At 42.2% G+C, this 27,376-nt stretch overlaps 1 protein-coding gene across 1 annotated transcript in view; it reads right to left on the minus strand.

Moving 5' to 3' along the window:
* The window catches only part of suclg2 (succinate-CoA ligase GDP-forming subunit beta), a 112,832-nt gene that overhangs the window by 36,312 nt on the left and 49,144 nt on the right, over nucleotides 1-27,376 (minus strand). The window contains exons 6-9 of the mRNA XM_069677795.1: nucleotides 25,896-25,985; nucleotides 22,673-22,769; nucleotides 18,665-18,826; nucleotides 16,070-16,212 (exon numbers count right to left, since the gene is read on the minus strand). Coding sequence (XP_069533896.1) covers nucleotides 16,070-16,212; nucleotides 18,665-18,826; nucleotides 22,673-22,769; nucleotides 25,896-25,985 — 492 coding nt within the window. The remainder of the gene's footprint in view (nucleotides 1-16,069; nucleotides 16,213-18,664; nucleotides 18,827-22,672; nucleotides 22,770-25,895; nucleotides 25,986-27,376) is intronic.

Genomic DNA, 27,376 nt, shown 5'->3' on the forward strand with positions numbered 1-27,376 from the left:
ACGAGCGGGGAGGAGGGGCACTGAGGAGAGACAGGACATCTAAACAGACAAAGTGGGTTTGTGAATGTTTGTTCATTAGGCTGCACAGCTGGTAGCAAACAACCTGTGTTTTAGGAACCTTTGTCTTTCTGATTGGTATTTGCTGGCTTTCTACCAAATGTAACGCAGTGCTGCAAATTTTAAAACACTGCTACTGTCCTTGCGAGTGTCATATTGAGGGTGTAAATGTGGCTGATAGCTAAGCAGAGCTGGTGCAGGGGAGTACGCGTCTCCCATGACCCTGGCCAAAACCCAGGGGGGCTGCAACAAGAGAGAGTGCAGAAGGGCGTCTGGATTTGAGAGCTGGGTCTGACTAACATCCAAAGGTTAATGTGAGTCGTTAGGAGCCTTGGGCCTTGCTGGAGCAAATGCAGGCTTCAGGAGCCTGGGTACAAGCATTTCATCTGCAGATGGGAATAAGCAAACAACTGGGTGCATGCACAGATGCTGAGAGGGGGCAGGTTGAGGATGTGTTTTTCCTTCCTGTGTTTTTATTTCTTTTCAAACTCATCCCAAAATCATTTAAGAATGATTCAAGAATATGTCAGGGGATCAGCTCAAAAATGATATTGTAGTATTTTGTGTCTTAATAATAATACATGCATTTATGATATTAACTCTATTTCAGCTACTGTCAGAACAAGAACAAGATCAATCTGCTTGTGAATGATGCACTTACTTGTAAATGTTAAGATTTAATTAAAACCGTAGTTGCTGTGTTAACGAGTTAAGTTAATGATTTGGAAACTGATTGTTTTTAATCCCTTTGATATAAAACAAGTTGATGTTATCTCTTCTACCCTGTTTGCCATCTTTGCAAATGACTTGGCTGATGATATCAACAAATAGTATTGAGTTATATATTGAATAAATTAATTATGGGAATTTTGTTCACAGATGATTTTGCTGAACTGAATGAATCAAAGAAAGATTTACATCATGTGTTCAATTTGTTAAAGACCTAAAATATGTCAAGAAGTTTCATATGTTTATTATTTTTTGTAATTTATATTTTTACTTGTGTTTCTGGTCTCTCTTTATAAAAATGTGTCTTCTATGCTTTGGGCTGGACATAATAGGCATAAATTATAATATTTATTATGCATAAATAAATAAAAAATCAAAACATCATAATTTAAAAAGAGAAGCAGAGTATCTGCAGTTCTGTAATTAACTTGTGGAAAAATAGCTAACACTAGCAAATCTCAGTCAAACTGAACATTGATATTTTTCATCTGGGTGTGGTTACAATGAGGTTGTGTCTGTGCTTTACCATTAAGGTACCTTAATGGTTACCTTTAACTTGAATCAGAGAATTAATAGTTTGTTATGGATAATTTCTTTAACATTATGTTTGCTTAGGTTATATTTACTTATTTTGACTTATTTATTTGTTTAGTAGTTTACTTATTGTGAGCAAACATGTTGATTGGCTGCAAATATCCACACTCAAAAACTGTTTGCCTGTAAAAGGTCGAGTACTGATTTACTTACATTGCAAGCAAATAAACATTTTGTCTGAAAGTTGGACAGTGTGCAGGAGTTTACCTGGATTTTTTTCCTCTCCTACGCACCCGTCAGAAACAGATGTGTGAAGTTTTTCTCCACTTTGTGCTGTAAGTAGTAAACATTTTTCTACAGTCAAAGAAAATAGTGCAGGTTTATGTGTCATTTGCCAATATAAGCACACTCCCAAGATAGCAGCATTTAGCTGTAGTTTCCATCACTCTTTAGTGAGCATAGTCTGCGGCTGCAGTACACATAGTGTTCAGTTTACTCATCATAGGGACATTTGCAGAGTGTCTTCTGTGGCTCTGGCAGAGCCTGGCCAATTGAAGTAGCTATCTGTTGCCTCATTGGTATTGTAGCATCAGAGTTTCTGGAGCTTTGGGACCAAAAGGGCAGAAGACCTCAAACTGAAATGCTTCCTTTCAATCCTCCGAGTGTGTCTGAATGCTGGTTTAAAAACTGTCTTTACACAATCTTATTATATTCAAGCATGTCTTAGTATAAACCTCATGACATGACATGAAGTGTTGTTACAGCAACTGTTTTTCCTGTGATTCGTGACTCACACTGCAGTTAATGATGTGCTCTGCACTTTGACCACCTCTAGTCAAAGAGGGAAGGGAAAAAAACATTTTTAAAGCTTTGGCATGATGTTTGTCTGCATTCAACACTTTAACTGCTGATTGCTTTACAATAACATTCAACAACTATCATTGCAATTAACCCGCCTCAATGGCGCAGGTTTAACCCCAACGAGCGACTTTAAAATACCATCCACATTAATAGCCCCGCAGGACAGAGAAGGGCCCCGTCTTTGTTGTGTCAGTACATGGCTCAGAGAGCACAAATGATCTCATCAATTGGGTGTTCGAATGGCCTCACATAATCCCCCAACATGTGCACATATAAGCGCCAGGGGAGCATGAAATGAGGGCGGTCTAACAGTCACGCTGCTGCCGTCATGTCTCCCAGCTCTGGACACGTCTGTGTGTCACGGTGATGCTCCCGTAAGTCCTGAAACACGGACAGATGGAGAGATGGAGAACTGGAATGGCGGCAAAGGGTGGAGCGATGACAGCAGATGGTTTGGAAGGAAGGAATCTTCATTTATAATACAGAGAAGACTAAGAAAGCACGCTTTTAAGTACGACACTGGCTAGCAACAGCATGCTGCATTTAAAACGAGGCGTTCTGGTGGGTTACTGATCCATGAATATGTTGAAGGCATGTGTGAATGCCATGAGACCACTGCTCTCATGGCATCATATTTATAGCAGGAGAAATCATGGGTTGATGCCGCTGCCAAGAGGGTGGTGTAAGAACATTTTAATCCATTCTCTGGATGTCTCCTGGTTAAGGGATGGAAATGAAATCCATGCAAATGGATGTAATAAAGTTCTCCACTGCACTCCACTGCAGCAAGTGAAAAAGTTAGAAGAGTAGAGCTACATGTAATCCACAGCGATAATCACTGATCAAACGATGCTGACCTCCTAAGCTGTACAATGGATGATGCATTCCAGTTTTCTCTATCATCTGCTGAAGAAGAGGAAACATCAAGCAGCTCCTATAGAGGCACATGAGAATAAATGAAGCCCTTCTTTGCAATGCCCTTCCTCTGAGTGCTCCACTTCACAAGGTCGCTCAATCACACGCGGCTCCCCTCCCCGTGGCATCCAAAGGCCCTATCTGATCGCTGGCTGGCTCCCCCTGGCCCCATGGTGTGAACCAGGTGCTGTGATGACAAAACGCTCCTGGCAGCAATAAGAGAACAGAGAGAGCAGAGCTCAATTAGCCCATGCTCCAATCCCAGATCCTCTATTGATTTCCCACAGATGAGGAATGGCAGACAGGAGAAAGCTCAATCAGACATGCCCATGGGACCTGTCTGTGTGTGTGTGTGTGTGGGTGTGTGTGTGCGTGCGTGTGTGAGGGTTTGTGAGAATCAGCAGGGGATGAATTGGTGCCGAGACAAGGTGCCGGGATGTGGTGAATACATTAGCGATCCATAGTCTTTATGCATACATGATGGTTAAGTAATAGTGTTGTCTAGTGGAAAATGACACTAGTCTTTAAAAGCATGCTGTGCAGGCCTAACCCGGATCAAATGGAGAAGGAGACAGACAAGGCATTAGTTCCCTGAAGGGCAAATCAATCTGACAAGTCATCAGCTCCATGGTGCATCTCTGGACGTTTCCTTCGCTTCCTCAAATTAACCTTCACAAGAGGAATGAGAGCTGGACTGTACAGTATGGAGTCTGACAACCCCATTTGTCCTGCACTGATGTCTGGAACCTTCATCTTTAGCTGCAAAGTGAACGTTTTTACCCATTTACATGATGCATTTAAACTTTTTTATTTTTTTATTTATGACGGTGTATGGATGTTTTAGGATGCAGTGATTCGGGTTTAGGCAATGTGTGTGCTTTTTACATTAGTTTGAAAGGTAGTGTAAGAGTGCTATACCTTCACATCTGAATGTACTGTCTGAATATACAACCATTTAGGTTGTAACTTTCAAAAGCACCCCATGAACAAGAAATAAAATCTGATTAAAATGCAGTGTCTCAGTTCATCTTACACACATTACTGACTCCGCAGCAGAATTATTGTTGCTCGCCCACTTGTGTACTCTGTTTGTCTCTCTCCTGTTCTCACAAAATATCTTACTCTATATGAGAGCCCGACCAATTTATCAGTCAACCGATTTTATCGGCCGATATTCCTACTTCGCAGATATATAGGTATCGGCGTACATGTCCTCCGATATACTCAGATATTATTTGATGTACATTTTTGCAGTGCTGCAGGGAATAAACCGTTGCACCTCCTGACAAACAGATGGCACAGTTTTAATTTTGACAATGTGAGAGCCAGACTCTGTATTTTTTTAAATATACAGCACAAGTCAAGAAATGTAACAGCCACCTCACTCATGGTTAAACTATAAACCAGCACAAAAATGACAATTACCAACATATGCAGAACATATGTTCTAAACATACACATTAAAAACACTAACACAATATTCTTTTTGCATTTTGGAACATAAATAGCAAACTTAACAACTTAAACTACTCAGTCAGCACTATGCGGCAGGCATGATGGGAAATGAGGACCTCCCTGTAGCTGCCAGAGTGCGATCAACAGCTGAGCAGAGCAGCACACACAGCGAAGGGAAGCATTGTGACGAAACATTGTGAACAACAAACTCATGTTAAAATCACAGTAATCAGCCAAAGAAAGCTTGCTTTCAGAGCACCGCTGTTTCTACCCTCTGCGCATCTAAACAGCGCAGACGAGATCCTGTGTGCACAGTCTGGCTCTCAGTTCGTTTTAAGTTCGATAATAACGAAGGCACAGGAGCTTTAAGCTTTGTTGTAGTTTCACAGCGGTTACGCTCTAAACAACAACTTTTGTGAAGTCCCTTTCAGGTCTCATAAAGATGTTAAAGTTATGATGTTACGGTGCTGCAGACAGACAGAGAGCAGAGAGACAGCCATGTCACCGTCATGATTGAGTCCCGACCTGTGGACTGTTGGCTGAGCTCCAGACCTCTGCCCCGCGATAGACAGTCCATAGATCGTCCAAAATGTCCCAAACAGAACAGAATAATAAGAATGGAAACTCAGACAGAGGGCAGATCCTCTGCAGATACAGACACCATCTCACACTTCTCCTGGATTATAATGTGGATTAAGAGGGAATATTGAATATGGAAAATCCTGCTCATTAAGCCTTTTATTACTATTATTAACAGTATATGTCAAATGTGCTGGTCTGTGTTTAGTGACTTTTATCTTCAGCAGCACTGTGTGAAGGTGGGAAAAACAAGAAAATCATTTTTGCTCCTACTATTGTGTGTTTTTGTGTCATACTCACTTCTATATAATATGATATTTTATTTTAGTGCTATTTAAGCTGCTACAGAAACACTATTTGATTTTAATTTTGTATGTCATGCAAATGTGATAATAACTTTTCAGATTTGGAATTTTAATATTTTAATTTCAGATACATTTTGAACATATGTGAAGATATCGGCCAATATATCGATATCGGAATTTTTTTACTCCCCAATATCGGAATCGGCCCCAAAAATCCAATATCGGTCAGGCTCTACTCTCTATCCAAAACTTTTTTTTTTTAAATAAGTCAGGTAGTTCGTGCTACAATCTTGATGAAAATTCACACCATCAATTGACCATCAGAAACACCGGTCCACAACGACAGCTGATGTTTAACCCAGGTCAGGATCATCATTGCCCTTAACCATTAAAGGAGCAATTCACCCCTGGAAAAAAGCCAGTCAGTCAAAGCTGGTGTTCTCTGTAATCAATAGAAGCAATAATATTTTAAATTGGTGGCATAGCTGTGGAGAAAGTTGTACAAACAGCTCGTGGTTTCGCCCATTCTATATTCCTACAACACCCAGCGTAAATTGTGCCCCTCCCTCTTGAAAGGAACGGCCCAGGAGAGACGCTGGAGTGAAATTCTACCGTTTTCGCTGCAGGCAATGGGTCAGAGTGGTACAGAATCCGAAATACAACCAGAATGTACCGGTGGATCATCTAAAAAACCTTCAGCTCTGCAGTCTACATTTCAAACCTGACGATTTTGAATGAGACATGACATCGGAGGCGTCCTTGATTGAGGAAGTGTAGTTTAGCGAGCTCCCTGGCCTCCGCCAGATGACGTGTTTTACGTAGTCTGGCGGAGGTTTTCCAGGGTCCATTGGAGAAGCGGATAGCGTCCTCCAAAGGCACAGAGCCAAATTGTATTTTTTTTCTGCCACAATGGCATTAGCTCCCCATAATAACATGATAGGACTGAGGTTGAAAATCGGGGAACTTGCCCTTTAAGATCGACTGAAGCAGTCAATTGTGGATAGTTGTTAGCCCCGTAGGGCCGCCTTAGGCCGGGGCGTAACACATGGATTTTCATTTAAAGACTCAAATGAAAGTACATTCAATTTACAAGGGGGTCATAGCAACTCTTTCTAAATGGCATCACATAACCAACTCTCACAATATCAGCAGCCTCATGAGGCTTCACATGCCTTTCCAAATCTCATGCAGATGCTTTGATTCAACTCCTCTCCCCGCTTTGTTCAGCAGGTTCTGTGGGATTCAGCTGTGAAGACAGTGAAGACTGTGAAGGACGGTTTAAACTAACTTAACACGACCTTCCTATTCACTCTTTTTCACAGCTGCTTTTACAGATTTAAACACAGTTTCAGGTAGTTAACTTGCTAAAGAACTGAAAGAATCGCATGGCCCACAATCCTCCAGACAGGCCAAGCTTATGAGAATTACCATACAGGATGTGTTATTTGAGACTTTTGTGAACAGAGTCAGAACCTTGCTCAAAACTACATAAAAGCAGGGATGCACGATATTGGATTTTTTTACCAATATCCGATGTGCCAATATTTTCCAACCCTTTTTGCCGATTTGGATACCTATATTTTAGGCACATGTTTTTTACACCTAATTACAAAGAACATCAAGTCTCCCCTTTAGTGGAATTGATATCGTGCCTACTCTTATTGTAGTGGCCCACTGGCAGATGCAGAAAAAAACATAATATAGTGCTTTTTAAAATGTACATTCATTAGGCAATATATGAAAACTACTTAAACTTAGACTATGTACACAATGCCATATTTATTTGTAACATTTTCTTTCAAATAAAACTGTAATATTCATACAACTTAGACAGGCTTGGATGACAATCCTGACAATAGCCACAACTAGGGCTAATGTTACTGATCGTACAGAACAAATACATTAAATGAAATCAACCTTGCTGTCCGTTTCGGAAACGTTGAAAAACTGCCGTACTGCAGACATCTTGCACCCTTCTTCACGCTTGATGGAAGAAAAATGACATATCTGCCGATGCCAATATTTCATTTTCAAGCCATAATCTGCAGATACCAATAACATGCCGATAGTATCGTGCATCCCTAAATAAAATACAACATATGGCAGGAAGGAGCACTTTGGACAGACAGCTAATTTGTCTCCCAGAGTCATAGTTAAAGAATGGATGGCAATATGACACAGAAAAAGTCCACCAAATTACAATTACAGTTCACATACACTTGGTATAGCCACAACAATGCTGATGCTTGCTGCAGCATGAAACAGACTTGCACCTACTCTTATGCTACGTTTGTACATATGTTTGTGCGCGCTAGATTGGCAACCTTTAGCATGCTTTGTGGATGTTTTCCATTGCCTGCTGTTATATGCTTAGACACCAGCAGTACAAAAAGCTTGTTTAAAATTTCTTCAGGGACTTCCTTCCAAAACACTCAACACCTGCTGTCACAAGAATAATCACTTAGTTTTGCGGTCCCAATAGGCTTGTTCACGGAATATATTAAAAAGAGAAATGTGGTAAACAAGAACATTATACATCTAAATCCAAAACTGCGACTTCCTGCCAACTGACGGCGAGGAAATGTATGAGAGCTCTCATGTATCTTGCCAATGATGTCCACCTGATAGGTGGGTTTCTGAGTTCAGGGAACAAAGGCACCTACACAAACATACACACAAGCCTTATGCTCGAATGGAAAAAAATCCCACAAATAGAAACACTGAGCTGAGGATTGTGCCCGAACAATCACATTGCATGAGGCCCATGGTGAATTTCAAGGACTAACATGGGGTCAGTGCACTCTGGTGTTTAGCCTATAACATAAGCTTCCCACACTGCTGCAATGTACTCAAGCAGAAGAGCACAAAAAAAGTACCTTATATCTGTTACTAAAGTAGGATTGTAATGCACTGTAAGCAAATCTGCAAAAAAACATTATATGGAGGTAGAGCCTTTCTCTCATAATGTGAAACCAATACAATAAGCTGCACAGCATACAGCTGAAAAAAGAAATACATCACCCAGAGTACCACTTCTCCCTTAAAGCACTCAAGCCCACATGCTGTCTGCCTGTTACAAGCAATGCTCACTCTTTCTGCGGCCTGGCCTCAGTATGGCAGCCCCAGTGCGTAGGCTGGACTAAGTACTCGTCCCTCCATGGCTGGCCCCCTATTTAGTACCTGTGTAATATTCTGCAGCTGGGAATGAACTCCATTACAGCTGTGGCTTGTTTTCTCCTTTCTCTCCTTTTCTCAGCGGCTTTGCATTGTTTGTGTTTATAACACAGGGAGCCGGCATCTCCCAAAGGCCCTCGGCTTGAGGCGGGAAGGTGATTTCATTCTCTCTAAAATAACACACGGGGCTTTCACATCGCAGGTGACTCTTGTGATTAAAAGTTGTCGGGGTCCCTGGAGGGCTGCATGTGTGTGCACATGTGGGTGCAACGATACAAGCATGTATTTGCACCCATTTGCACTTCTGCACAGTGACTGAATGAGTTGTGTGCTTCCCATCACAGCCATGTGCTGCAGCACCCTAAGGACACAACCCTTTAAAATAGAGCTCTTGTCCTTTTTTCTAGTGTAGCATGAACACAGGATGGTGCACCTTTCACAACGCATTTCTTCGGGTCACCTGGCTCAGGCTGCAGCCGCTGCCTTTCTGTGACTCCATAGGCCCACATGTTGAAGCTCATTAGACATGGGCTCAGACATCTCCATATGGGAATGAGAAAGGCAGTGCCAGGGCTCCTGCAGGATTTAGCTTGCAGGCATGAAACTGGGGGGAGCTATTCACATTGACTTTAACAGGATTTAGCTAGATGAAAGGCTACAGGGAAGAAAAGAGAGATACAAAGAAGCAAAGAGACAGAGAAGATGGAGTAGGAATGAAAGGGAGAGGAACCACTTGAGGAAATAGTTAGATGGCAGACTGGCAGGAAAACACATAGATGGAAAGCTCTATAGATATACAGGTATGTATCACCATTTAAGTAGTGCGCAATAATAGCAATTAAGGCGCTTTCACACAAAAGATAAAGTGTTAGTCGTAGTGTTTTGTCCCCTGTCGAGGAGGCGATGGGACTTGGAGCTCGCCCGGCTCAGGAGTGTCACTGTAACAAGGAGGAAAGTGGTTAAAGAGGGTGAGTTAAAGCAGAGTCACTGAGCCGGAAAGAAGGAAAATAGCAAGTAGTTTTACCCGAGGGCCATGAGGGGGACATGCACAATAATCTCACACAAACAGGGAAGGTGAAAAGGCGAGTGAGAAAACTTAAACGCAGCACTCACAGGTGAGCCTCGGCATTCCAAATTAAGATCACACACACGCCAGCGGGAGCGGAAAAGATGTTTCATGACCAACAGCGTTATTATGCAACGACATTAACGCCCGCACATGAACACACCTCCATATTTGCCCTGGAGGCAGGTCACCAAGCTGAACTAATGCTAATGTGCCAATCTGTGCCTCTTTCACCTCAGAGCGGAGCCTCCCCACCTTGCATGCCTGCTATGCCTAAACAATGCAGCAGCATGGCAAACTACAATAGCATGCAACAGGCCTGCAGGTAATGCACATGCAAGCTTTTATACACTGTATTGTATGTAAACACGCAGACTTGATGGATGCCAATATGCCTGTTTGTGCTTACATCTATGATCATATCATCAGGTACTTGCTCCATCTTTAGTTGCTCTTTTTGTTCTTTTGGTATCTTATGTGAACTTATTGCACTTACAGACAGACACAAGTTCTGAGCGACAGGCAGTACATTCAAAAGTCACAAGAAGAAATACAACTGACTCTTTGCCAACACCATCAGCAGAACTAAATGTGATCCTGAGAGGGAAGAAGACGTGATGCACCCTCTGTTAATACTGTAAATTGTCTCCTGAGTCCATACGTCCCAAATACTTCCTGAATACTACCAAGAAAAACTGCTGCTCCAGTTATCACTTGGAAACACATTTAAAGATTTCAAGTTTGGTAGATTGGATGCACTCAGAAAATGTGTGGGGTGAAACCGTGTCTCAAAATGTTGTAACATTATGACCACCTGCCTAATATTGTGTAGGACCTCCTTTTGCAACCAGAACAGCCCTGACTCGTCGAGGCATGGACTCCACTAGACCTCTGAAGGTGTGCTGAGGTATCTGGCACCAAGACGTGAGCAGCAGATCCTTTAAGTCCTGTAAGTTTCGAGGTGGGGCCTCCATGGATCGGACTTTGCCCGGCACATCCCACAGATGCTCGATTGGATTGAGATCTGGGGAATTTGAAGGCCAAATCAACACCTTGAGCTCGTTGTCGTGTTCCTCAAACCATTCCTGAACCATTGTTGCAGTGTGGCAGGGCGCATTATCCTGCTGAAAGAGGCCACTGCCATTAGGAAATACTGTTTCCATGAAGGGGTGTACTTGGTCTGCAACAATGTTTAGGTAGGTGGTATGTGTCAAAGTCACATCCACATGAATGGCAGGACCCAAGGTTTCCCAGCAGAACATTGTCCAAAGCATCACACTGCCTCCCCTGGCTCGCCTTCTTCCCATAGTGCATCCTGGTGCCATGTCTTCCCCAGGTAAGAGTTGCACAAACACCTGGCCATCCACATGACGTAAAAGACAATGTGATTCCTCAGACCATTGTAGGCACTTTCGGCAGTGGACAAGGGTCAGCATGGGCACCCTGACCGGTCTGCAGCTGCGCAGCCCCATGAGCTGTGTGTTCTGACACCTTTCTATCAGAACCAGCATTAACTTTTTCAGCAATTTGAGCTACAGTAGCTCGAGCCACACGGGCCAGCCATCGCTCGCCAAGCGCATCAATGAGCCTCAGCCTTGGCCGTATGTTTCTTCATGCTTCTCTCTGTATTAGAGCATATATAAAGGGATAAATAAAGCATTTCTGATTCCGATTGGCAACTAAGATGGGGGATGTGTTTTATATTGGGGAAAAAAACATTAAAGGAATGTAAACCTGTGACCTAATAGTTGTTGTGCCATGGTTATTATAATTATTATCAATTCTAGTTCCATACAGTGGTGGCTCTTATACAGATACTCTACAGCGACAATAAGTGTGTGCTTCAGAAAAATGTCATCATTCACTGTAGCTCATAAACATGTACAGAAAACTGCCTTAAGCCCTGAGAGCAAAATGGCCGTCGAGTTGGACCAAACATCCATCTGCCACGTTCTTTACGGCACAGGCACAAGGCAATAACGAGGTTATTTGGCTGTCGGTATTTTCTGCCCGCTCCTGCTTTGTGCCTACAGGTGATGTGAAGGAAACCTCAATAAATTCAGCCATTCTGTCAACAAACTGTTCTTTACGTGCATATGAAGAAAGTGGAGCTATTTATTTTAGCATGAAAAATAAATATGTCCTCGCTTAAAAAGCCTGGGGGCCAAATTTCAAACAGAGCTGAACGGTCTAGTACACCCAGCTGAGCTACATAACATCTCACATGTTCAACACACACACACTGGGTTACACACACTGCTTTATGATTCTCTTTCTTGGTCCCAATCATTTCATTTTAACTTTCTTTTTTCATGTTATCCCCATTTCATCAGTGCTTTTTCTCCTGTTCTTTCAGAGAATAATAATGTTTAAGGTAATGAATGTTGTAAGGGTAGATACTGGAGAAGTGAGCAAACAAGAAAAAGGAGGCTTTGTCATCTCCGTCTCTGCTATTCAGAGGCAGCAGTACACTCACATCACTTCCACTCCTCTCAGCACAATGAGCCTGAGACTTCAAAGCGGAGACCAGGAGGGAGAGAGCAAGAAAGGCGGAGGGAGGGAGGGAGGGAGACAAAAGCGTAAAAGCAACTCAGGAAGAAAGACTGACAGGAAAAAACAGTCACCAAAATACCTGGTTTTGTGGAGATGTATGGTATCATTACAGCAGGCTCTTTGCTGCTATGCTGCCTGCATACACTGGATGCACTTCAGTCTTCTCCACAGTATATAAACAATGGTAATCATCCCGGTCTACAGTCACAGTGCTCTCTTATAAAAGGCAAATATTCATGTATGCAGCAGAACACTGATGGCCTTCCCTACAGACGCTGTAGAAGTCATTTTATGCAGTGCCAGTGGAAATAAGCAAACTCATAACATATGCTGTCCAAACTATTAGTGGAAAGAAGTAGAAATAAATGAAAAGGTAGAAGAAAAACCGTACATTTAAAACACAGAATAAATAGGGTTGGATATGTGGAGGCCATAAGCACTGATTACCTTAATATTAAAGACAAATATGAAGAACAACCTCCTCTTCATAACTGTGTGACACACATGGAATCAATCATTTGTACCTTGTCATAGCTTACGGACAGATTTTAATTTCAATTTCTGCTCATAGTTTGGAGTCTGGAGTGGTAATTAGTGTAAAAAAAGAAAAAAATAACTAAATGCAAATGAGACGCTCACTCTCCCGCTCTTATTGTGAAATGATTAACATTCCCTCCAAAGATCAGAGCAGGTTTCTCAGCTCCCCTGGTTGAAATGCTAATGGTGCTTCCAACCCAGTTTAATGTCAACCCTATTCCACTCTTTTCCCTGTTAGGGAGGAGCTCCCTGTCTCTATTTCCATACACAGCAGCAGGAGGGACAGACAGCGAGCTTACTCCCCCATCTGGATCTGGGGAATCAGCCCAAGATGGAAAGAAAAGGAGGAACAGGAGGAGGGTGGAGGAGGCTCCTCTTGTCCATGCGGGAGTGTTTTTTTTGGTGGGGATGGGAGAGCGATGAATGCAGAGTGTAAAACCTGATTTCGCCTCTGCAGAATTCCACCTCGTTTTTTAAAAGGATTCAATAATAACAGATGATGGCCCCATACCGCGGGAGAGTGACAGGTCTTTGTAGTTTTCTCTCTCCCCTATTGATCGCATTTCTTTTTTATCCACCGTATTAATTTTTATTTTCCCGTACAGACCACTGGGTTGAATTCACAAGAGAGCAAACAGAATCTGCACACAGCAGAAATCTGAGTGAGGCAATGCATCACCTGCTGGGGTGTTATGGTCGGTAGGTTTTTAACATTCATCTGAAAAAGGTGAGCAACACTGGTCTGTTCACTGCTGTGAAATAAATATGAGGCAGAACTTCTAAGAAATACTTCTATTTCCACTAACACTCAGTTATCTGAAACATTCTGAGTATTTGACTGAGAAGAAGAGGAGTTTTATAGAGCTGCAATATTGACAGAATGTCTATTTTAGGAGCAGTCTGTATGTCACTGTCAATACCTCTGATATCACGTCTAGGGCTGGGGAGACACATCGACGTAGCTGACGTCATCGATTACAGAAATACTTTGGTTTGTAAAACATGCGTCAATGCGTCGCAAAGACAAGATGGCTGCGCCCGGTCGAAGCATGGATTCTCACGGAAAAGAAACTTCCTTGCCCACGACCCCCTTCAGTGTGGGAGCAGACGTGTCGCACCCATAGGTGTTATGGGTGTTGCGACATCCGCACTTTCACTGAACCATGATTCCACCCCCCCACACACTTTTTACTGAGGGAGTCATTGATGAAAACCTGTTGGTCAAGTCAGATTGATTGAAAGCCGATCACAGCGGATTGACGATCCCACCAGGCCAGTAAAGAGTTAAGAGCCGGAGCACAGTAAAGTTAGGTGTGTGCAGAAACGGATCTTGTCCCTCATCGCTGGCTGTCAAAACAGGGGGTAAGAACCACCTCCGGCTCAAGGCACAGGTGATATACCATAAAATTCAGTTTATAAGACACAGTTTTAATAATGTTTTTATACTAGTATAAAATGCACAGAGAGGTATGTTATTGTGTTACAGTATTTTATGATGGCGCTGTTAAGTGGTGACGTCACACCTCCGCATTAAACCGTTTCCTGTTACAACACCTCCTAATTACAATATGCCGCAGTCCTGTTTTGTGTTTTCCTCGCTGTTTTAAGAGAGGAAAACTAACTTGATTGTTGCTAACGCTTCGTCACGGACATGCCGCCACCCTCACAAAAATCAGCGTTACTGGAGGCTGCCAGCTACCGCTAGCTACAGCAACAGTAGCTAGCAGGACTGCAAACTTGACGTGGCGAAAACAGATATTAGGCCATTATTTGTGTTTTGAATGTGTTTTAAATGAAAATAAATTGAAATTGTGTTGCGTTGCGTTTTTATTAATACATAGCTATAGAAAACCTTTTTTTCTGTCTGGGAGACCCCCAAAAACCGACTGCATCTTATATTCTAGTTCGTCTTATATTCCGGATTTTACGGTAGGCGGTCTCCTCGGGCGCCAAGTTCTGGGGATCACTTGCTTGAGCCTCAAATGTTTTGAAAGCCCCGTTACGATGTTAAATATAAGCCTAACTTTCTCTCTGCTCTGCTCGTATTTACGGCCATTCTGCTGCTCTTTCTCTCTCTTACTTGCTTGGCCACTCACTCAATGCGCACTTCCCGATACAAGTTACAATGAGAGGAGAGATGTGAGAGCGTTCAGGTTCAGTTGGGAAAAACTCATCTGACAAAATAGTCTATTATTATTATTATTTTCATTATATTATATTATATACATCACACAGTAACGGGAACATTTGGAGACTAAAAAAACAGTAGTAATAAAAAAAAATATTTTTAGAACAATCGATAAAATGAAATCATCATTAGCTGCAGCCCTATTTACGTCCTCTCCATTATCTCTGGATGGTTAGATTAAATAAGCTGGCATTATTCTTGTAATGTTAAAAAAACAGACATATCAAATTAAGGGCAAGAGTGTAATAGGCCGCCGTAGTTGTAGTTCAGTAGATAAGTGACCTGTAATGCAAGATTTGGCTCAAATTCGAGACTCCCAGATAAGTAGATGTCTTTTTAAATCAGCATGAAACACATCTCTGAAAGATTTCCTGCCAAATCAAATTAGCGAGTTTAAATGAAGGCTCAACAAAAAAAAAAAAGAGGGTAGAAGACTGAAATTGTATGAAATGCTACTCTGTATTCACTCTCCTGCCTGAGACGCTAACACAGAGGCAATAGGAGATCAGTCCGGGGATGTGGGAGTGACAGCAGCGGAGGAATTAGCGGTGTGATGACTGTCAACACACAATCAGCACTGCGGTATCGTTACAAGGCTCATGTTGTTTGGTTTGGAGTTATTAGCTTTCTGAGCATAGAGCTGAATCACTTGTAAAACACCCCCAGCTGCCACTCATCCGGAGCTGCAGGACAAGTAACATGCTTTCAGTTACACTTGGTGCTGCATATGAGGCTGTGTCGTGTGTTAATATAAGTTTGTGGATGCATGTGTGATAACAAGTCTTGAAAGATAGTTATTATAGCAGACAACAGAAGCGACTTATCATGTCACTGCAACTTGAAATGATGGCATATAATCACACAGCCTCCCAAACTCCCTCTCAGTGAAACATGGACATATGCCAAGGTCTCTACTCTAATGAGCGCTGTTGTCTCTGTGACAAGAGCTAACTAAATAGACGGGGCTTTATGAATGTGCTGTGATAAGATACATGACAGATATATCAAAGGCAAATCAACAGGTGGTTCTCTTTGAATAAATGATTCAAAATACGGGGCCAATTTGATGTTTTTTTTGTACTCAATTGAAACAGTCAAGCGTCAGTTTCTTCCTACCTTGGGGTCAGCAGTGAGCAGCTTGAAGGCCTCGTACACCTGCCTCTCTTTGACTCCTCCCCCCAGGTCCAGGAAGTTAGCTGGCTTTCCTCCGTGCAGGTCAATGATGTCACAAGTTGCCATGGCCAAACCGGCTCCATTCACTGTAAGAACAGAGTGTGTCGGTTCAAGTAGGCAAAAATGTATACTGAGATACAGAGGATAATATACAGTAAAAGCAGACTTATTATGCCAAAGGGAAGGTGGCTTTTCAAAGCAGTGATTCCCACACATGGACTTTAATTAGGCAGGCTGGCCAGGTACTTTACCGGCTGCCAAAGTATATTTGGCGACTAATTTTAGCTTCTTTAACTTTGTTTCTTTTATCTGTCCAAGTGAACAAAGCCAGAAGGGTCTACATGCATGCTTTGCAGGGAAACAGAGAGAGCGAGAGAGAGAGAGAGAAAGAGAGAGAGAGAGAGAGAGAGAAGCCTTCTGGGATGTCCCTTCCTTTTGCTCCTTTTTAACAGAGGCCAACTTATTCCGTTGTTTTTAAATACTTGATACGTCATTAACAAGTGAAAAATGAACTGAGGTAAAAAGTTAAAAACAATTGTATTTGTACTTTATGAAACATACTGAAGAGTCAGCAGCTGGGAAAACACGAGGAGTGAGAAACAGACAGAGGCGATGCAGGGAAATCCCCGTTGTACAGTTAAGTCCCCACTTGTCAAAATACACCCCCGGCTTTTTTACTTAGTGGGAAAGGTACAATTGGCATTGAGACCCAGGTCAAATGACTCTGCAGTAGACACAGGTAATTATTGCCTCTGCTCCGATCGGCATTGATGGGAACACAAAACCTGCGTTGACACGCTAATCTCCGCTCCCTTTCCGGCGCGATGCTGTGACGTGCCTTGAAGTTCCGGCCGCTGTTGCGCAAAAACAGAATAACAACATGCAACGCTGAATTTGTTCTTTGTTCCGTGCAAGATGCAGCAACACTAGCAAGACAGCGAGGTGAGAGAGCTTCTTCTGATCTGAGTTTGTTGTTTGCCCCTGTCTCCGGCACATTTGTGTTGTCAAAAGTTGACGCAGCACAAAAGAGACCGAAAGGAGTATACTCCACTGGCAATGGGAAAAGAGCCGTCGGCATTTATTAGCGGGTCTTCCCGGGTCTGAAAAACTTGCGTCAACAGGCTCATTTTGGTGGGAAAGGGGTATAAGAGACCAAAGGTGTAGGTGTGTGTGGGGGAAAGAGAACTGAAAGGAGGCAAGGTTAGCAGAGTCAAAGGGTTTGAGAACAAACGCTAATAGAACAAAGCATGACTAAATGGTGAATTAAGAAATAACCTTCTAGAAGAAACCAGAAACCTTCCAGTTTTGTCCTTTTAAATACAGGTAGGTACACTGTAAGTCAGTGAGAAACACTGCAGAGTAAGACTTATGGTGTACCCATTTCATATCTTGAGAGACGGTTATCGGTACTAATGAGCTATTGGTCAATGTATTAAATATATTAATAAGGCATAATGAAGCTAACTCCAGCCATGAAGTTTACGCCAAAGTCCAGAAAAGTGAAACAAAAGTCCTTGAGAAGAAAGTGTGACGCCAGCAGCCACGAGTTAATTAAAAAACACTTTCAGCCGCTGAAGGAAAGACGACATGTACTGTAAGAGAAGCACAAAAGAATCCAGCAGTAAATTACAACCGCAGACGAGCAAATAGCTGGAAAAAATGTCACACTTAAGAAGTGAATCGGCTGGAAATCTTCTAATCAGTAACATTCAACGCTTCAAGTCGAGCAACACAGAGAAAATTTGATTATGACTCGTCTCTCGACTTCAGAGAAAAGGCCTTGATTAAAAGAGGTTCGGCTACACTTCTTTTTTTTTCTGTGGCCTGTGTCATCATTTAGCCAACTGCCAGCACGGCTACCCTGCTGGGTTGTGCGGGCGCCAAGTGCACAAAAAATGTCTTACCTCATTTAGTTTAGCCAAGCTGAACTTGTGTCCTGGCAAGCTCCCCGACCAAGGTCTCAATAAAAGGGAAATTCGCTTTAACAGCTGTCACTTTGGTGGCTTGCAGAGCTCTCAAGGAAGCTGCAGGGCCTTAAAAGCTGTTGTTACTTTAAGAGAGGCTGGGAGCTGGGGATGCAGAGTGGGGTGTGTGCGTGAGGGGGGGTAGTGCTAACAGACATCTAATGTGTTTATGAGGCTACGGGGTAAGGCGCGAGAGCACCTGTTAGTGCTGCTGTACACTGTAAAAGCTTTGATTTATGACAAGAGAGGGGGCCTTTAATGAGAATGCTAACAATCTGGCTCACTGGAGACTTTCTGGGCGGATTATAGCTAATTAGAACGCATTGGTTACGGCAGCATTCCTTCTGGAGTCCTTTAGAAAGCTGCTTGTAATGTGGACTGGAGGAGAGCCGAGGCTGCTTTTACTTTGACTAAGTTTTAACTGCGTCCGAGCTTTTCACTTATATGACTTAGGAGAGGTGTTAAAGCCTTTTGCCAGGAGGGGACCGCTTATGGGAGGATTCATTTAACCGTTGACGTGTGTGTTAGAGTGTGTGTGTGCGCTGAGTTCTAACACAGGGTTTTGTTTCCATACCAAAACAGGCAATGTTTCCATCCAGTCCGATATATTTCAGGTCCCACTTGGCTGCCTCCATCTCTGTGGGGTCGCTCTCAGTCATGTCGTCCATGGCGAACACGGCTTTCTGACGGAACTCAGCGTTGTCGTCAAAGTTGATCTTGGCATCAAAGCAAACCACTGGAGAGACGGGGAGATGACAAAGACAGAGTAAGTAATAAAGACAGCTACAGAGGAGGCACAGAAGTCAGAAATACAGAGACAGTAGGCTGAGGGAAAAGGGAAGAGAGGGATTACTAGAGACATAAAAAGCAGACTAATTATCATTTCTAAAACCTGAAATTAATGAAGTGAGGGCTGTCCCCTCGGCCTACTGGTCTTAATTATTTCAGAGGTTGGCTCGGTGAGGGATGGGTTTTTGACACTGCCTCTAAGGGATAGACCATTACAGTAAATGGACACTTCCTTTGCACTTCAAAGAGAGCGCATTTCAAAGAGACCACACTTATGAAGCTACCTGAAAATAAGAGGCCAAAAATGACATAAATTAGTTGAAGTTTTCTTTTTATGCACAACACTTTAAAAGAGACGGGATCTGAAAGGATTTGTTAGAAGAAATGGTTTGAAGATTAAGACCACCGCCGTTCCTCATTGCAAAGTGTGTGTGTGTGTGTGCGTGTTCCTTTAAAGCTAACTATGTAACTGTAGAAACAAATTGTGTTTTTTCATGTAACGCAACACAAAGAAAAACAAAAAGTCTGGCACATCATAAAACTTCAACTGTTTGTGCTAAGCTAACCTAATCAGCTGCTGGTGCTAGCTTCATATTTACCGTACATATATAAGAGAATTATTCATCTAACTTTTGGAAACAGAGAGACAGAAGCGTATTTTCAAAAATGTTGACTTTTGATTAAAATAAATTAAATTCCATGTATAATTTCTCTTCCAGACATTAGTAATTTAGTTCAATAAACTGCGATGAAGGAATTTGAGTTGGAAAGTTTGAGAGTAGATTTGAAGTAATTATAACAAACTGTGCTCTAAATTCCATTTGCACTTGCACTGCACTCCTTAAGTTTTATGGACGTACACGATAGACCTTTACGTAAGAACGCGAATGTCTGACATATTGAAACGGACATTAAACAGACTTTACCAAGTTAGCTTGCAAGTCCAAAGTCTGTGTAGGTAATACAAAAACATAATTACAGACGAGTCCTTGGATACTGTCTGACTGATCTGTGTGCTACATGTGTGAAAGGTCAACTCCGTCTCTATACCTACCATAACATAAACGACGGTTTGACCAATGGACAGCCTGTGAACGTTAGACTATTGAACATATAGCAGCTATGGTAGCTGCTATTGACATAGCAGATGTTCTTTTTTGAATGGATGGTACACTACAGAAAAACAGCCAGATATCTTACATTTAAAAGTCAGAAAAAGTTACAAAATAAGGAAACATAAAGACTGGCCTTGTGGGAGCAACACACAGACAAAGAGAGACATAAACAAGACACGTACATCGATGCATATAGACACAGAAGCAGACTTCTGGGACTGAGGAGTAAACATACTGTTTCCTCCAGGTGAAGTCGCACTTCTTCTACACTATTCCTTTTGTTTTTGTTTTGACACGTCTATTATTGTGGCCCATCTACAAAATGAATTCAGCTATTACCAAATGAGAGAAAAAAACACAAATTTTCCACCCTTGAGAAATTTTCCCTTCCACCGCATGTTTGTCGAATGCCTGCTGGAAAATAGCTGCGCTCCCTTGTGACATGTTTGCAAATCCAACTAAAAAATGAGCTTATTTTAATGTGAGACTCGTCTACAAAGCCTGCCTCAATCACACAAATTACTTTATCCTGCTGCCGTTGCTAGAAAAAAGCAACTCAAATCTCTTGGTACAAATTTCAAAGGAGTCATTTTTATTTCTTAATATTCATAAGAAATTGAGAAACAACAAACTTATTTTGTCAATTCTTGATAAAGCACTTCAGAATCAGTTTTTTGAAGAGTCTAAATAACATCAAAGAAGTGATGCATCTTCACCAGGTTGTAATACGTCTCGAAAGGACCCGTCACAGTCTTATCTGTGTAACCTGCGACAGACGAGACAATCATTCCTATTTCTTGGGACAAAACAAAGTTCAGTTGGAGTTCAACAAAAGCAGCATCACAACAGCCAGAACATGGGGCGTGACAATGTGTGATGTGCTTCTAATTTGAATAAGGAGCACTTGAGTGTGGGACCTCCACATGTGTCAACATCTTAAGTAACAACAGGGGACCTAAAAGTACCATTTTTCTATGTGAATTCCAGTTCCAATTCCTCTGTCAGGTAACACTAAGAGACAGGTAATTATGCAAACAGATGCTCACACCTAGCTGCTGCAGGCTTTGACCCTGTAAACTGAAGCTGGACCGACGGCTGGTTAATACTCCACCAAATCTCTACCCAAACTATTGTTTGACATAGAAAAAGAGTGTTTCTGCTACAAATTGCAGGATTTCCCCTAAAAACAAACACTCATTGTTTAGGATCAGCTCATCCAGATGTTCTTAGAGGATTTAAAAAGGCATGCAATGAAAGGTGTGCTCAGGGGTACAAGAAGTACTTGTTTGGAACAAATACTACAAATATTTGCTTTTTTAAGATTGTTTTTTTGGCTCTATTTATAGGATGCTGAAGAGAGTCGGGAAATGTTCGGAGTAGAGAGTGGGAGTAGACATGCACCGAATGACCAGCAGACCGTGAGTCGAAGCGGTCAGTGCGTTGAGGACTGTAGCCTCTGTACAAAAGGCACCTGATCTGCCAACTGAGCTAAACCAGCGCCTCATCTTTAGCAATGTTTTATTCAGTACTACATACATACGCTGGTTGAGTAAGGCCAAGTGTTAGTTTAAACCTAATTTTAATGTACAATCAGTAGCAATAGCCTTTACAGCATAACACTGATGACCTAAAGGCCTGGATTTAGACTCTAGTGCTGCTGCGACAATTCACATTTGAAGTACTAAGAGTTGACTGACTGACAATAGAGACATTATTTATTGCTTGACTGCGCAATAAATGTATCCTAAATTCAATTACTTAAGGTTTCATTAAACTGAACACATAATAGGCTCGGCTGCATGACTCTAAAGACGATAAAGGATGATGATTATTTCCTAACCTTGCAATTTATTTTCTATAACATGTCTCTCTCCTGACGCAAGTATCCAGGCTGCGTATGAAAGTAATTAATGGTTAAATATTACAATGAAGTAGATTTACAGGAAGATTCAACAACTAAAGTGAATAGTGTGATAAATGTAACAATAATGCTTTTCTGAATGGGGCTTAATGTGTAATTAGTATGATTTATTCGATTTTTTTCAAAATAAGATACAAAGGAAGCTGAGTTCAGGAACAGCTAATGTTCCATAATGCAGCATTCAAGTCAAGCATTAAACTGCTATCGAAGCTGTGTATGCATACAGTAAGTAAAAGGAATTAAATGGAGTAAATCAGATGTTTGCTGTACAATATCCCTGAGTGGTGACTCGCTGAAATCTGTGAAGTAAATGAGGGTCGTGTTTGTGGCTGCTGCTGTAATTCCTCATCGTAGCTCCTCATTTCGAGCTGATGACAGACTGTGCGCCTTCAGTTAATCATCAACAACTAGGAAGCATCAACAAACATCAACATGCCATGAATATGGAAAGCTCTGCTCCCTGAAGCTATTCGGGTTTGACAAGAAATGACGTCAATGTGTTGCAATTACACTTCACATTGGTTAAATGCATTCAGACCCGAGGAGATGGTGCGCCTGTTTCCCACAGGCAGTGATGAAGATGGCTGCTGAATTCTCTTTTTAAAGTGTTGAAATATTACAGATGTTTAACGTGATTTAGGGACAGTTAATGACAGGTCAGGACACACATAATGCACACATAAAGACAGGCTGAGTCAACACACACACACACAAACACACACACAGAAAGACGTACATTTGCTTTGACACATCGTACCTTGTCCTTCGGGAGTCTCTCCGAGAGGATTGACTTCGACTTGAGTGGCGTCGACTTTCAGGAACAGATCATAGAGCCTCTTAATCTGATCTGCTGCCTGTGAGGTCCACAGAGAACAGTAATTACCTGATGGTTCGGCTCTGAGCAGCCAGCACCACCAAGGCCACTCAGCCCACATCAAACATGGAAAATCACCTTCAACTTCATGGCTTGTGGGTTTGTTTGGCATGGATGTGAACTTTTATTTTTTTATCTTTATAAGGTGTGACAGCGGGCAAATGGGACATGGCTTACAACTAGGGCTGCACGACATTGGAAAAAACATACATTGCGATAACTTTTTGTTCTGCGATATTTATTACAATTTTTAAAAATACAGGAAATTATACCAAATAAACGCAGTGTGTTTTCATGTTTTCATGTTTATAAAAACAATTAACAATCATACTTTTTGGTATTTGGGAATTTTAAGTCTATTTGCTTCTAACAAAACAAAACCCCCCTCCTACTTTTATCACTCCTGGTTCAGATCCTTCTGAAAAATGTGAGAGAGTTGAGGCGGATCGACACATTTCTTTATAAACTAAATACAATTGTGGGTGTTATTTATACGGCATGTCCTCAACCATTTCTAACGGTGTTCAAATGTATGTTTAATTAACGTGATCAGCCCGGTGACACTCACTTTATGAAACAAAAAAACATCTCCTGCTTCCTGTCTGCACACACAACCTCACGCCGTATGTGTGCTGTACGTGTAGCTGGTAAAAGTTACAAACACTCTGTGTTACGTCTGCTATGTGAATGGTCCGTTTATGTAGCCACAGCGTTAACCAGCACCGAGACTAGGGATGGGCATTTGAAGGTGTATAAATATTCGAATATTCTCAAAAAAAAAAAGTGTAGCGCACAGCGCTGTTTTTTACCTGATGCCGTCTGCCTCTGCTATTTAAAGAGTGCATTAGTAAGATTAGTACACACCAGCGAGTTCACAATGCACGAGTCTCTGTTTGTTACTCACACAGGGAGGCACAGCAGCGCTCTTCCTCATAAGAAAACATCAGTGTATTTGCTGACACAGTGAAATTAAGTTGTTCATGGGACCGAGCAGAGGACGTGAGGAGACAAGGGAAACAAAAGCTCGCCGTCTCTCAGTCATGATACTGCTTACGGTTTGCTGCCAATCTGGTGATGCCATAAGCCTCCACACAAGCCTGCTTCACCTCAGGGAGAGTTTCCTGCTCGAGCCCCGTGCGGGCCAAAAACAGCCAGTGACCGACACTAAGTTCTCCATCATGCGCGCTCATTCTGATGCGTGCTCTCTCTAACACACGCAGAGACAGACACACACTCACACAGATCTGAGAGGCACATTTATTATAAACCTCAAACACAACTACCTGTGGCAGTGCCAATCATGCCCACAGATATGAATACACTGTCCAGTGTGCTGACGGCGCATATGGAAATTTAAATAATTAATTAGTTAGGCTGCTGTGCAAGGCATGTTTTTTCTAAATGAATAATAATAATGAATAATATTTAACGAACTTTAGGTAACTTTAGGCAAAAAAAAAAAAGAATCCATAAGCTACAGCTATAGTCGAATATCCACGTCATTGAAAATAATCAAATATTCAAATATCCGTGCTAGTCCTAACCGAGACGAGTTGCCGCTATTAACGGGAATGCTCTCGCTTATAAGCCACCTCGCGTAACGGAGCTGCTGCCGTCACAGATGATGTCGGCGGGATGATCGAGGCTCTTTTAAAGCTGTGTGCGCCGTCAGGAAGCAGGAGACGCGAGTTTCCGCTCTTGCGACACACATACTCTGCAGCTCAGCCGTCAGTTCACTCTGTGCTCTGTTGAAGTGCAGCACTAATGTGACATCAGACGGACTAGTTGAAGTGGATGAATCATTGAAAGCGGGTTTCCGTTTTGCACCAAGCAGTTTGACGTATTTCACTTAATTTGCTTCACTATCGCACGTCCTGCGATGTGAAAATTGCACATGCGCACATTGCAATTGCGATTGTTAAACGATATATCGTGCAGCCCTACTTACAACACATACTACCACACTTTGATCTAATACGGTTATATAAAAAATATACAATAATGTTCATTTAAGTAGATTACATTGCTTCTGTATGCAAGTTTCATACAGGGATCTCAATTTAATCTCCATTACTGCAACAGTCCTTTACTAATAAAGACGTCCTGACATTGCGTTGAATTGAAAGACTCAATACACAGTTCCAGTCCACTTATCTCACTTACTTTTTCCCTATCTTACACACGAGCACGCACACTTCTATCAACACAAAGATCCCGTCATCCTATAGCGCTTTCAAAACAGTAAAGGTATTTTAGACCTTTTGTCATTATCTCTGACTCAGACAGTCTGGCAGCTGACGCACAGCAACCAAGGAAAGCATAATGACAATGCACTCACTTAACCAATCACGCTCGTTTTCTCTCCTTGCCTGTTTAAAATCAATGCCCATTCAGTATTCTGCAGAGAGAGGCTCACGTACAATGGGATGCAACAAAAGCTTAAACACCTTTGACTCTCAGTTTGCTTCTTAGAAACAGATTCACGCGGCTGATTTGTATGTACCCCATGTGTTAAGATTCTAAGCTAATCTGATTTCTCATGCCACGGCGCCTGTGGAAAAGAAAACAAATTAGTGATGTGATGCCAAGAGACAAATGGCTTTGAAATGAACTCAACATCTAAGCACACAAACCCACTCTGAATGTGAACATGTTGTGTTTCTCTGTTTTCCCTCCTCAGCCTTATTTTGCTGTCTGAACTGAATTTGTTAAACTTAAGGTGACAAGATTTCTTTTTGGTTTCAGTGTCCTCAACTTTATGGGTTACCCATTGAGGGGAGTTTTGTTTTTTTGGTTTGTGATTCACGAACAAAAATCAATGTGCTGCATGTTGTACCAAATCATGGTGCCTTTAGTGATGTCAGCTCCCTCTGGCACAGCGCTCTGCGTCTCTGCCAGATATGACAATAGACCACCTGGCAAATGAGTCTGCTGTAATGATGACACTTCATAAGTTGCGTCTGGATAACTAATAATAGCCAAAGTTTGGTCTGTCTGTAAATAAGAATATATCTGTCTGTGCATATGTGTGTCTGTGTGTGCGTGTAGTAGATCTTTCTTGCCCTTCTATGCATTGTGACTTTAAAGCCTCCAGCGCGCCCATTACCTGTCTCTGCAGCGGTCCTTTGAAACCCAAATTAGCTGCCATGCGAAGTGCCTGTTCGTCTCGCACACCTTCAAATATATCCACGACTTCCTATAAGATATGCAGCCAGAGTGAAAGAGGGAGGGGGAGAGAGAAATGGAGAAAAGGGAGCGAGAGAGAACAAGGCTCAAACGCTAGGCTATAATTTGACACAAAGCGGATGTTCATATTAAACTGCCGACATCGTAATTAAGTGGCGGCAAGCTGCCAGACACGGAGGAAAGGGAGAGTTGGGACTGAAAGCGAAGATTTATGATCATCACAAACTCGTATCTTTGACTTTCAGATAGAGAGAAGCTCTCTTATAACTTATTTGAGGAGAATGAAAATGGACAAAGGATTTCAGGCCTTTGGAAGAAAATAAAGAATAAAACTGCAGCTGTCCGTCTGTTTAAACAAGGTCTTGACAAGATTTTAATGAGATGTTTGAAAGGTGCCCTGCTCCATTATATTTGTGTGTTAGACAGCTTCAACACAGCTGTGTTTTGCATACGCAATCTGAAATAGTCAGTGGAAGTCATGGCATCAAGCTCAGCAGGATCTTTACAATCTGCTCCAACATCTGTAAATCATAGCATGTTAAAGATATACAAGAAAAAGAAGAGCAGGCAAACTCCATCTGTAAGGCTTAAATTGTACATCTGTTAACAACAAGGACCTGTTGCCAAGTAGCTGAGGGACTATACAGTGGATTAGCTTCTTTAAATGGGATCTAGTTATTAATAAATATAAAACACAGAAGGCTGAGTGTTCATGTGGGTTTGTTCATGTTAAGATTCAGGGAATTGCTGCTGTTAGGTTGAGCAGTATGCTCTTTAGTAGACACATTATTAGTTCTCCTTTTCTTTTGGCTGGCTGGAAGTGTGCGGGGCTTATCAATTAACCTGGGTCCTTAGATGTATACATTTGCTGGGTACAGCATCCAGTGAGTGGTTTGGCGCTGAACCACCATGTTGACCCAACACCAGAGCACCTTTTGTTTTGTGACTTGATAACGACAAGGACTAGAAGACTACTATCTCCAGTTGGTTATTTCTTTTGGACCAACCACCAACAATTAACGTCTACTGCCTGGGCTTGGCTGGTCGCTCGTGGGGAGCTCTCGGTTTGAGCTAGCCACTGTTGCTGAAAGGAGGTAAGCCCCACACCCACTGCAAGCCAGCCTATTCCCTTCTATACAAAATTTGTGTGAGAGAATGAACGTGCCCTAGACACGCCAGGAGCCAAACTCCCAGTCATTCTCGTAACACTGCTAACATTGCTAACATCATAGCTGTGTCCCAATCCAGGGGCTGCAGCCTTTAAAGGCCGTATTTGAAGGCCGATTGCGTCACAGAAGTGCGCTGAAGGCTGTCCCAATTTGAAGGCTCCTTCAGATGCGGCCAGAAAATGCATCCTCTGTTTCCTTGGCCGCAAAGGATCCATTGGGTGCATCCTTTGCA

The sequence above is a fragment of the Semicossyphus pulcher genome, unplaced genomic scaffold, assembly GCF_022749685.1.
Source record: "Semicossyphus pulcher isolate SPU_LCO1_2020_fin unplaced genomic scaffold, fSemPul1.0.p SCAF_3, whole genome shotgun sequence".
NCBI classification, from domain to species: Eukaryota; Metazoa; Chordata; class Actinopteri; order Labriformes; family Labridae; genus Semicossyphus; species Semicossyphus pulcher.